Source organism: Populus euphratica, unplaced genomic scaffold (assembly GCF_000495115.2).
Source record: "Populus euphratica unplaced genomic scaffold, PopEup_1.0 scaffold110.1, whole genome shotgun sequence".
In the NCBI taxonomy this organism is placed as follows: domain Eukaryota; kingdom Viridiplantae; phylum Streptophyta; class Magnoliopsida; order Malpighiales; family Salicaceae; genus Populus; species Populus euphratica.
In genome coordinates, this window is record NW_011499904.1 from 742,841 (window position 1) to 755,659 (window position 12,819).

A 12,819-nucleotide genomic window follows, 5' to 3' on the forward strand; every position below is an offset into this window, starting at 1 on the left:
CATAATAGTATTAAACAAAATGATGCTCTCCACTTGACAGTCCACACGCAACTCTCTTACTTCGATGAAACTGATTTTTTCTGCAGAAATGAAACTTATACATCCGTGACTCAATTTGTCCAACCTTGTTTGTCTTTATATATTTATTACATGTAAATTAAAAGAGAAGGGTGTAAATTAATAGAGATGTGGCGTTTTACTGTATTTCTTCTTATAAAATATTATTTATTAAAATAATGTTTTATTTTACTTTTTACTTTTTTATTTTTGATTATTTTCAATCCATAATATTTTTTTATTTAATTTTATTTTTTAATATTTTATTTTTTTCTATTTAGTTATCATATTCTCATGATATAAATTTCAAGTTCGATAAATTAACCTGAATTGACAGATTAACCCGGTTTACTTAGAATTTTTAATATTTTTTTTAATTTTATTATTTAATATTGATTTGATTGAGAATTAAACTTCATGATTTATTTTATTTATTTTTTATTAAGTTATCTTACTCTCATAACTTGATAATGAATATTAACGGGTTAACCCGGTTTTTTGTGTCTTTTATTTAATTAATTTTTTTTTCAATTTTATCATTCAACATTGAGGTGGTTGGAAATTGAGCTTCATAATATATTTTTATTTGTTTTTTATAAGAATATTTTAGTCTCGTGATCAAGGTCATGAGCTTTTGAATTTTAATGGTTAAATCAAGACGTTTTTATATTTCTTTCTAAGAGGTCATAATGCTCTCATGACTCAGGTTATGGGTCCTTCAACATTGAACTTGTATTTTATTAGGTTATCCTCGTCTCATGACCCGAGTTGCAAGTTTGATGAGTACATCTGACTGACTCATCTCTCTCTCTTTTTTTAATTGACTTTTTTTTTCCCAATCTCATCAATTAATATTGTGTTTGATTGGAAATTAGGATTCATGATTTATTTTGGTTTGTTTTTCCTTAAGTTATCTTGGTCTAATGACCTAAGAAAACTACTTAACGGTTAACTCGAGTTAACTTGACTAATTTTTTTTTGTCATTTTTTAATTAATATTTTTACAAATTTTATTGTTTAATAGGGGCGATTGAGAATCGAACTTTATAATTTATTTTGACTTTCTCTCTATGGGGTTATCTTAGTCTTAAAATCAAAGTTGTAAATTTGACAAGTTAACCTGGTTTAAATTAAGTCATTTTTTTATAAGGTTATTTCGATTTGATGACTCAAGTCATGAGTTTGGTGAATTGACTCATGTTGTTTCTTAAGTTCTTTTTTTAATTGATTTTTTTGTTTAATATCATCCTTCAATAATAATAGGCTGATTGGGTATTGAAATTTGTAATTTGTTTTAATTTACTTTTTATGAGGTTATCTTGGTCTTATGACTCAGGTTGCAAGTTTGATATGTTAACTTAGATCTTTTTTAGGTTCTTTTTTCATTGATTTTTTTAATTTTATTATTCAATATTTGGTTAACTGATAATTGTACTTCATAATTTATTTTGATTTGCTTTCATAGGGTTATTATAGTCTTATAACCTGGGTCCCAAATTTGACACATTAACCTAAGTTGTCCCAAACAAATCCAATATATTGTTATTTTAATATTAAAAAAAAATACTATTTTGAAATTTTGTTTAGTCAAATATTGTTTTCATGGATTGTATGAGTTATTTTTTGACTAATAAAGTTAACCGGGTTACATCGAGAAAACTCTTACACAATTTAGTTTTTTTATTTATATTGGGAAAAAAAATATTAAAAACATTTGAATATTTTTTTATGTTTAAGAAAAATTTAATTTGTGTTGCAACATAGTCCATTTCACTCATCAAATTCTCTTACTATTCTTTAATATTTCTTTCTTTCTTTCAATACCCAACCCATTACCATTAGTATTTGTTATTGTTTTTATTTTTCTTTTTTAAATCTTAGTGAACCTTAATTTAGTCCTATACTTATACACTCATTTTCAATTGAGTCTTAAACCTATTTTGTTTTTCAATTAGATCCTAAAAGTATTTCAAAACATTCTCAATAGATTTTTTTTATATCAATTATCATTGAATTTTTTGGAAATTTCTTCAAATTAAGGACATTTTAATGAATGGAAAGCATATTAGACTGAAAAAATTAATGTTCATTAACGTTTTATCCAAAACAATTTCCAATTTGTCTCCATTTTAGTGCATAAAACATTCAAATTAGATCTAAATTATTAAAATGTTGACAAAAAGATATGGTTAAGAAATGTTGAAAATATTTGGGAATTATTTATATAATTTATAGATTTGAAACTAGTTAAGGTTTTAGTTTTAAAACCTAATCCTGATTTGATACTAAAAAAATTAAGAAAAAATCTCAACTAATTAATTCATGAGTTTTAACTAGGTTACCTTTTCTTTCCTTTTTAATCCAAATTGGTTTGGACCTTTTATTAGTACTTAAAAATATATTGTTATTAAGATTTTATATTAGCATTATACACTTGAAGTATCAATAACTCAACAAAATCATATTTTATAATAACAAGTCTAATACTATAAGATACCTTTAATTTGTGGTAAATGTTCATCTTAAATGCAGGTCTATCACATAAATCAAAAGATTGATTGATCAATTCAACTACTTAAATTGAGAAGACAAAGAGAGGGTAAAGTTTAGAAAAAAGATGTTGGTTTAGTTCAAACTGGAACATTGTTCAGTCATTCGGTCATATCTGGAGTTGTAGATCTTGGATTTCAATTTGTTTTTTATGGTTAGAAAGCTAAGATATAGGCCTAAAATATTTATAGGAATGCTAGACTCAATTTTGTTATTTGGAAATTTAAATCTTAGCAACAACGGAGCAGTTCGAATCTGTCTTACAGCTCAAATACTGTTTAGTGTTCAACCCATATCTTGAGTTCTAGAAGTCCAAATGACCTCAATTTTTTTGTTGTTGGAAAGCTGAGATAATCTTCTAGAATTTTTATGTCAAGTTTATTTAAATTTTGATGTTAGCAATAACATTTTGTTCAGATGAAAAGATAAGGATTATCACCAAGTTAAGATATGGTCATCTACTCAACAATTAGTCAACAAATTAATAGTTTTTAATTTTTGCCTATAAAAAGAGGCATTTGCCATGCATTTAGGCATCTTGGTTTTTAGATTGAGATCATGTTCTTGCTCTCTCTTTATTATAATGCTTAAGTTTTGCTTATATTGATCTCTTGTTTATACTTCTCATTTCCTTTCCTTTACTTAGTTAACTTTTATCTTATTTATTTTTTATTTATTTATGTTTCTCTTTTTTATTATGTTTAGTTAAGTTTATTATGTCAAGGTGAAAAAGTTACACTAATAGTGTAAGAATAAATATAGTATAAACTCTACATGGGCCTTAATGTTTGATACTAACATGTCTTGTACTTGTTATCTAGTTCACTTTTAATACTTTACTTGTTAAATGGTTAATTTATATTTGTATTTTATAACACTTGGTACAAGAAATACTTGGCACTTTCATAGCCCAAACGTATGGTTTAACCAACACTTGTGCCATGAAAAGAATTTGATTTGTTGTTAATATAAATTATAATCATGAATACCTGACAACATTTACAAGTATTAACATTATTCGAATAAGATAACTAATGTAATTATCTTAACAATTTATAATCTGATTAGAACCTTCTTTGTTTGTGGTTTCCAATTGAGTAATAAAAAGAGTTTATACTATATTTGTTTGAAATACCATTAATGGATCCTCTAACTTTGACAATTATTTTATCCTTGTTTAATCTTTACATTAATCGTATATATCAAAGTCATCTTCAATTCATCATCATCATCATCATCATTAATAATTTATATAGTTAACCTCCTTTTGGTTCAACCCCAATCTTGTCGGGTTATTTATTACTTTAACAATCCTATACTTGGGAGAAGACTTCAATATTTTGCTCATATTAACCTTGAATCAACTAGATCTAGAACTGATCTGTTGGGCTAGGTTTTAAAACAATCTCTTAACTTATTGAAGTATGATTACGTGGCTGCAAGAGGAGACACCCTCTTTTAACATTAGTTGCAATCTTTTTATTTTTGGAAAAAAGTAGGCCAAGGTTTGTTATCTTAACTACCAGTTAACTTATCTATCATTTATCTTTTTTTTTTGTTTTTTTTCAATTTTCCAATCTTAAGATAATTTCTTGTATTAATGTTTAGTTTAGTTTTATTGATATGAATATCATGATTATTGTCATAATCTAATTTTGGATTTCCATAAAATTTCTCATTTAAAAATAAATAATAATAATAATAATAATATACTTCATATTAATCAAGTATGCACAATTATTCAAAATGACAAGTGGATGGACAATTTAGAATCTTGTTGAAGAAAAATTAAAAAAAAATAATTTGAGAATCTGGTCAAGACAACAACTTAAAGGTTTAAGGACTAATAGGGACAAAATTATAAAGACAACAAACTAAAGGTTTAAGGACTAAAAGAGATAAAATTAAAAAGTGTGGAAGTCAATTTGGCCTAAAATGAAAGAATTGATAAGTCTAGAGATTTAATTGAACTTTGGTTTGATTTAATTAATGCAATCAGGGGCTTAAGTGAAGAAGTATCAAAGTTCAAGAATTAATTTGGGTCAACATTGCAAGGAATAAAATTCCAGGACTCGAAATGAAAAGGGCTTGGGACTCTAAGGGGTTTAATTGACTTTATCAAGGGTAAATTTAAATGAATTAAAAGTTTGAAGAATCAATTAATGATTGAAATGAAAAAATTTGAAACTAATGACCAATTTCTAAGCAATGCAGAAATTCAATGGTCCAATTGCATAACTCCTAGGGTGAAATTAAAAACATTTCTCAAAGATAAGGACACTTTTGGGATTGATTGTAAGGTTTTAGAATTTCAGGGGGTAAACTGAAAAATAGCTAATTTAACCTAAGAACCCAAACGACTCGTTTAATAACTATTCATTTTTTCCTCTCAAACTATAGAAAGATGCATGATAAGCCACCAAAATGGCTTTAGTTAGACCTAACCTTTGCACCAAATCTGATCCAAATTGGCTAGGTTGTCTATCACAAATTCTACTAGTTGGTTCAGTTTTCTTCGCCCCCATAATTACCATCTGATGTGAAGAAGAACCATCCTTAATAGTCAAACAACGACAGGGTTATTGATTTTTTCTTCCTGCCCAAACATGAAAACAAACTTAAGTTGTAGTTATCTTTATCCACAAGATCACCATCCTAGGAGGATAAGTGATGGATTTTGTGGGAAAGATTTCAAATTGGCCTATAAATGGAAAATGAAGGCCATTGTTACATGGGGAGATGGGAGGAAGAAGGAACTACCTGAGAATTTTGAAGTTTTTACCCACATCCATTAACCTTCAGAAAAAAAATATCTTTTTAAATACTAAGAATCCTTATTAAGATCACACCCCACACTTTGAGCAAATGACATTTCAATAATCAATAATTGATGAAAATAGCGTGAGAGAGCCAAAAAGACTAAAAAACCTAATAAACTTAAATGATAGAGGGCATGCTCAGATCAAAAGCATAAGTGACAGTTCGCACAAAGTGAGGATGCCCTACTAAAACAAAAAGGAAAAATCAAAGAAAAACAAAAAAAGAAAGAAAGATTGTAAGACAATAAATTAAGTAAATGATAATAATCCTAAGTCTTTGAAACCTTGAAATACTTTTTGAGTTTTATAAATTATTTTTCTTTCATAGCCATGAATCATAGCTTATATTACATGCTTTTAAAAGTCATTTCTAAACAAGCATGCAAACAATTTGGACCAATAAGTGACATTCTAAAAATACAAAAGAAGCTTTTACTTAAGTCTCTTGCTTTGAAATCCATAAAAGTGAAAGGTCACCTCATCATGTACCTTTAAAAATTTCAATCTCTTTGACATAAGAACAAATCATACATTTTTCCAAAAATTCTCAGGGAGTTGCAACATTTGTTTTAAACTCACATCAAAATAATTTTTGTTTTCAAAATGCAAGATGTTTAAGATTTCAAAACTAATTCTGAATAAAGATGTCTTTATTAAAACTAAGCAATACTAAAAGAAAAAAAGGTTACTCAAATCCATTATTTGTTTGAGTCACTAACAAAGCGCACTTAGGGGTGATGACCAATACAAAAGGGGCAATGTTGTATTTAGAAAGAAATTTGATATCTTTAGGGTAATAGTAGAATTTTTTTTTTTTTGTAACAAGACAAAGGGACATTTTTGTTTACAAAAGCATTTGATCCTTTCAAGATAACTAGTGACACTGAATATTGTTAGTAAAGAGATAAGAGAGTAATAAATGATCCTCTCAAAATGATTAACATGATAGAGAATTTTTGGTAAGTAGATAGGTAATGATGGGTACCATAAAGATTTAGTTGTGTACAATTACAAATATTCTAGAAAAGACTTATATAAGCCAACTCGAGTGAATTAGAAGCTAAATCATTAGAAATAGTAGACCTCACCCAAGCAACAAAGAGATTAAAAAGAAATGAGGACTTATATTTCAAATAAGGTAAAGATACATACATGTCATCTAACTTAAATTATTGAACAATGTGTTTTTGCTGAAAATTCATAAGAAAAATCTCTGATAGGGTATTTCAGAAGGCATACCACCTCCAAATGACTAAATTTGAAAATACTTCTAAAATTTTTTTATTTTTAAAAAACTTTGTATTTTTCACCTGAATAGGTCACCCATGAGAATTAGATCAACTTGAAAAATCTTTGTAGTTTTTACAATTGAATATGTCATCCATTACAAATAAGATTAATGTTGAAATTACTTTCATATATTTCACAAACAAGTAGATCACCTGGGAAATAAGACCAAGGTTGAAATTATTTTCATGTATTTCACAAACAAACAGGTCATCAAGAATAATTATACTATTTTTTAAAATATCTGATTTTTTCACACAACACGTAATTGTCTAAAATAGTTAGATCATTTCTGAAAATCTTTAAATTTTTTATTGATAAGGTAGGTTGCCTTTCAAATAATTTTTTTTCTTCTTTTTATAAGATTATTTTAGCCTGAACTTTTTTGAGTCAAATCTTATTTTTACATGTCTTCTAAGTAATTTTTGAATCAGCTAAGTTGATTTGATTATATCAATTCAATCTACATGAAATTTTTTTTTTTTTTAATAAAAACACTTTAATAATGTCTAAATATTTTTTTATATTTAAATAAAATTTGATCCGGCATAAAACATAGCAAAAACCAATAATCTATTTATACTACTACATAGCATATGAGGTAAAATCCAACGGATAGCCTGGCAGCCATAATACTATTAAACAAAATGATGCTCTCCACTGGACAGTCCACACACAACTCTCTTAATTCCATGAGACTGATTTTTTCTGCAGAAATGAAATGTATATCTTGAAAAACCAACCCACAATTCCACATTGTAAACATCCGTGACTCATTTGTCCAACCTGGTTTGTCTTCATACATTTATTCTCTTACCATTCTTTGATTTTTCTTTCTTTCTTTCAATACCCAGCCCATTAGTATTTGTTATTGTTTTTTTTTCTTTTTTTAATCTGGGAGAACCTTAATTTAGTCCTATACTTATACACTCATTTTCATTTGAGTCTTAAACCTATAATTTTTTTCAATTAGATCCCAAATGTATTTCAAATTGTTCTCAATATATATTTTTTGTCAATGATCATCGGAGTTTTTCGAAATTCCTTCAAATTGATGACATTTTAATGAATGGACATATTAGACTGAAAATGTTATAGTTCATTGACTCTTTATCTAAATGTTTTTCAAATTCGACTCCATTTTAGTGTATAAAACATTCAAATTACATCTAAATTACAAAAAGTTGACAAAAAGACATGGTTAAGAAATATTAAAAATATTCGGAAATTATTGATATAATTTATGGATTTGAAACTAATTGAGGTTTTTGTTTTAAAACCCAACCACAGTTGATTCAAAAAAAAAAAAAAAACTCAACTAGATAATGGTCGAGCTTTGATTGGATTGTTATTTTTTTAATCAAAATTAGTTCAAACTCCGAGTTAACTGGATTTAGAAACGAAGCACCGGGCTAGGTTTTAAAAACCATTATTTACTTGACAAACACCCTCTGTTAACATTAGCTGCAACCTCTCCATTTCCTGTAGGGAAAAGGTACGCCAGGTTTGTTCTTTCAACGACCAGTTAACTTCTCTATCATTTCTGTCTTTCTTTCTTTCTTTTCACTTTCCAATCTCAAGATAATTTCTTGTATTAATGTTTAGTTTAGTTTTATTGATATGAACATCATGATCATCTCTATCTGATCATAATTCTGTCTATGACCTTTGCCATGTTATCTCTGTGTTTTTTTTATGTGGGAAGTTACGAGAATCTTTTTTTTCTTTTCTAATTGCCGCTGGATATGCATTTATGTTCTGTTATGTGCATGCAGGTTACAAACTTGATCAAAAAAACACTGTTGTTTGTAACCTCCATAATATGATAATAATCGCATGTTGCCTTGGATTCTGTGAAGCCATATGAACTTTCTTAAGGACTCCCTTTAATTGTATACAACCTATAATAAGGTTATGAGAAGTTGCAGAATCATGTTCTTTTGAATTCTTGGAGGATTCATCAATTTTGTATGCATCATAACTCGAAAGGCAGTCAAGGAATAGAATATGGTCTCCTGGAGATTCTTTCTGCTGTTGTAGAATTGTAATTTTCCTGTTTCCTTGTTAACTTTCTTCATCTGTGCCACTTTTTTTCTCTGATGTTCATTTCGGGGTGGATTTACATGATTTTAGTATTTACAAATTATGTTCGTTGTGGCTTTACAAATTATGTTCGTTGTGGCTTGACAAGGTGATATGTGTTAATTTGTTTTGATTCTCTGAATATGAGAAGACACTTTGAAATCAAATTGATTTTCAAGTCAAGTGTGAAATTTGATCAGATTATTCGGAGAAAGCGCAAGCAATCAATTTGAAGAGATGGATCAGATAACAAATGTAATGGAGTATCAGGAAATTGCAAGGCAGAAACTGCCCAAGATGGTTTATGACTATTATGCATCAGGTGCAGAGGACCAGTGGACACTTAAGGAGAACCGGAACGCCTTCTCTCGCATTTTGTAAGCCATGTCTTCACAATTACAAATCAATCTGTCAGGATCTCTCTCGGATTTTGTTCTCTCTCTCTCTCTCTCTCTATATATATATATATACAGACACACCTTTCTAGACTTGAGGTTTATTGTTTGTTCTTCTCTCATTTCTCTGCCTTTTCCTCTGAAAATAGATTTCGGCCACGCGTTCTTATTGATGTCAGCAAGATTGACATGTCAACAACTGTCTTGGGCTTCAAGATTTCAATGCCTATCATGATTGCGCCATCTGCAATGCAGAAAATGGCTCACCCAGAAGGTATATGTCCTCTTTGCATGGAGTTGTTAGACGTTTTTGCTACTGTAGATAATTCTCTCAATGGAAGTCGATTGCACTATTCAGTAGCTCTTCTGCCTTCTGGTGGTTTTGGGAAAAATCATAAAACTAATACAAATGAGAAGCAAGGCTTTGATCCATTCACATGAACACTCTTACTTTTTAGCCTCTAGAATAGCTTTGTTAATGTCATTTTCTCAGCTCTCACCCCTGCTATTCAAGTCTCACCCCTGCTATTCAAGAGAATAGCGCAACATTTCCTCTGCTCTTAGTACTCAACTGATCAATAAACAATTAGATGTCTTGTTGTGATTCCTTCAAAAACAAATTACTTCTTCGTTTCTTCTCATCCCCTGTCCTTTCTTCTTTCACTGGTTTTTCAACATGAATAGAAAAGAAGAAATAGTTTCTGATTGCAAAAGTATATATTCTTATGCAGGAGAGAATGCAACAGCTAGAGCAGCTTCAGCGGCTAACACAATCATGGTTTGATGCTTTATCTTTTGCAAATTTTCCTTCTTTGATCGTACTGGCTTTCATTAGCGAACCAATAAAAAGCCTACGTTTCTTTGATTTTGTCAACATTCCGGCAATCAGTATTTATTTTTCTGTCACTGTCTATACTAGTTTATTCATGATTTTACTATTTCAGACACTATCCTCATGGGCTACTTCTAGTGTTGAGGAGGTTGCTTCAACTGGGCCAGGCGTCCGATTTTTCCAACTCTATGTGAGTTTGAGATGGTTCCCCGCCCCCAACTTTTAGTTTCTTTGTTGATCTTCCTAGCATTGTTGTATCATTTACCCATTTGTTCCAACAGCGCTTTAGCTCACTCAAAATTTTATTCAACCATATTTTATGCAGTAACTCATGATTATTCACATTTCAATAATGTTGCCAAGAAATCCTCAATTAAAATGAATGTTATGATGTTCTCTGGTATCAATATCATGCAGTAACTTCATAGAATGATATCAACCAAAATTTGTCTACTCTTTCAATAAGCTACTTGTTTTTCATATGAGTTTTCATATGTATACCTATGACAAATCAGCAACCCATTTATTGCCTGTTTAGGTGCTTAAAGAGAGGAATGTGGTTGCCCAGCTCGTAAGAAGAGCTGAGAGGGCTGGTTTCAAGGCAATTGCCCTCACTGTGGATACTCCAAGACTTGGCCGTAGGGAAGCTGATATCAAAAACAGGTTAACTCAATTTAAGCGTACTAGAAAATAGAAAGAAACTTTCTTTTTTATGATTTTTTTGCCTGGTTAATGAAAAGCATGCCAATGAAAGGAGAAAATAAATTCAGTTTACTGTTTTGTAGAATGTATGTAATTTTCTTTAATGTTAACCCTTGCAGATTTGCATTGCCACCATATTTGACTTTGAAGAACTTTGAGGGCTTAGACCTTGGAAAGATGGATAAGGTTTGTTACATGTAATACTGGCTAATTTCAGTCTACTAGTTACTTCCATTTGTTTAATAATTTGTTCATTAATGTGATCGTTGAGCTGACCATGCAGACTGATGGCTCTGGACTAGCATCGTATGTTGCTGAACAAACTGATCGGTCACTTAGCTGGAAGGTAAGTTCATGTATGGATTTTTACAGATTTCAGACTTGGACTGTAATATTGCAGAGATGATACTTTAATAAAATGTTATTGACCATTTCGACAGGATGTGAAGTGGCTTCAGACAATCACATCTTTGCCGATTCTATTGAAGGGTGTACTCACTGCTGAGGATGGTAAGCAAACTAGTCTATCCTTTCCCCACCCACCAATACTAAACTGTAATGAATGATTTAATGAAAATATTCATCTTGCCTCTAACCCTATTTATGGGCCTCCAAAAGTTCATCCATCTTCTCTCTCCCATTTTTTTTTCATTGCAGCAAGGCTAGCCGTACAGAACGGGGCTGCAGGAATTATTGTCTCCAATCATGGAGCACGCCAGCTCGATTACGTTCCTTCCACTATTATAGCCTTGGAAGAGGTACATGTGCTTTTAATGATCATGACATATTTCTGGTGCATTTTGGCAATCTGAAGTTCGAGAAACTTTTGCCATGTGCATCTTAAGTCACTCTGTATACATTTTGCCATCATGTATACCCATACATTACATAAACATCTATTGGAAAGTATATTTTAAAAAATAAATTAAGTGATAGCAGTCTGCTTTAATAATTCATTGATGTGATATTCAGGTTGTCAAAGCTGCACAAGGCCGTGTTCCTGTTTTTCTTGATGGTGGAGTTCGGCGCGGAACAGATGTTTTCAAGGCAATGGCCCTTGGAGCATCTGGAATATTTGTAAGTGCATTGAAATTGCAATGGTTTGTCATAGTTGTGAGAAAACAGGAAATAAACAATAGATTAATTGAACATGACACTTGAATAAAATGTGACACTTGAATAAAATGTGCTGAATAGCTCTGTTTAACTTCTCCTAGATAACAATCTGAAGAAAAAATGAATAAACAAAACTTCTCCTAGATAACTAATGATCTTTCTTCTGAAACATTTTCAGCACTAGCCTATTCTATAAGAATTGGTTGATCTTTAATCCATTACACAGACTTAAATATTGGAGCAAATATCAAATTCAAGCACTAAACTTTATATTGAGGTCTACCATGATTCTCCTAGCTTCGTAATAAGTTTGTATGCAAGTCGTGGAGCCTTGAAAGCAATCTCCTGTTTTTTTTGCTCAACTTCAGATTGGAAGGCCTGTTGTATTCTCATTGGCCGCTGACGGTGAAGCTGGAGTTAGGAAGGTACTTCAGATGCTTCGTGATGAGTTTGAGCTGACGATGGCTTTAAATGGTTGCCGCTCGCTAAAGGAGATTAGTCGCCACCACATTGTGGCAGACTGGGACCCTCCCCGAGTTGTGCCAAGGTTATAAGGTGGTTCGCCCCTAGCAGCACATTGAAATGGAGAAGTGAAAAGCTCAGGCCTGAGAGTGAAATGGTTAATTAGTAGTTGAAGCAGTTGAACTTGCGTAATAACGTTGGATGCATTAATGTCCATGACTGAACACTGTTTCCCTGTCTTTTATTTTCTCAAATCGGGATTTTGCTTTATTGCAGCTCAGTCCTTTGAGAAGAACTGAATAACCGATCGAGCAGTGTTGTCTTGCTTTCAAGCTGTAACAGTTTCCTGGCTTTTTTATTTTTATTTTTAATCATTAAGTTTCTTAGTCTTTTCATCAGGGACACAGCATCATTGAGAACAAAACATCAAGGACGCGGCATTAACTTCATCATCTAATAAGAATGAGATAAGCCTCCTTGGCTTTGCCTGAGCTTGATGGCAATGACAAGGAGCATC

The 12,819-nt window shown here is 30.7% G+C and overlaps 1 protein-coding gene across 5 annotated transcripts; it reads left to right on the plus strand.

Annotated features, from left to right (window-relative positions):
• The first annotated feature begins 8,070 nt into the window (after positions 1 to 8,070).
• Positions 8,071 to 12,692, plus strand: LOC105133246 (peroxisomal (S)-2-hydroxy-acid oxidase-like). 5 transcript variants are annotated; one of them, XM_011037150.1, is made up of 12 exons: positions 8,071 to 8,217; positions 8,996 to 9,172; positions 9,340 to 9,464; positions 9,922 to 9,968; positions 10,135 to 10,212; positions 10,561 to 10,685; positions 10,844 to 10,910; positions 11,008 to 11,070; positions 11,165 to 11,234; positions 11,382 to 11,482; positions 11,697 to 11,801; positions 12,209 to 12,692. In XM_011037150.1, the coding sequence occupies exons 2-12, from the start codon at positions 9,033 to 9,035 to the stop codon at positions 12,392 to 12,394; spliced, it is 1,107 nt and encodes a 368-aa protein (XP_011035452.1). In that variant the 5' UTR covers positions 8,071 to 8,217; positions 8,996 to 9,032; the 3' UTR covers positions 12,395 to 12,692. The 5 variants fall into 5 exon arrangements, with proteins under 5 accessions (XP_011035452.1, XP_011035454.1, XP_011035456.1 ...); XM_011037152.1 differs by having other exon boundaries at positions 8,071 to 8,208; XM_011037154.1 differs by having other exon boundaries at positions 8,215 to 8,237.
• The last annotated feature ends 127 nt before the right edge of the window (positions 12,693 to 12,819 follow it).

What these genes read in the sequence shown, in the direction of transcription:
- LOC105133246 (XM_011037149.1), top strand. Translation starts at nt 8,813, where the DNA reads ATGTTCATTTCGGGGTGGATTTACATGATTTTAGTATTTACAAATTAT. An exon ending in TGTACTCACTGCTGAGGATG is followed by an intron (nt 11,235 to 11,381) that starts GTAAGCAAACTA and finishes TTTTCATTGCAG; the next exon opens with CAAGGCTAGCCGTACAGAAC. An exon ending in TTGGAGCATCTGGAATATTT is followed by an intron (nt 11,802 to 12,208) that starts GTAAGTGCATTG and finishes GCTCAACTTCAG; the next exon opens with ATTGGAAGGCCTGTTGTATT.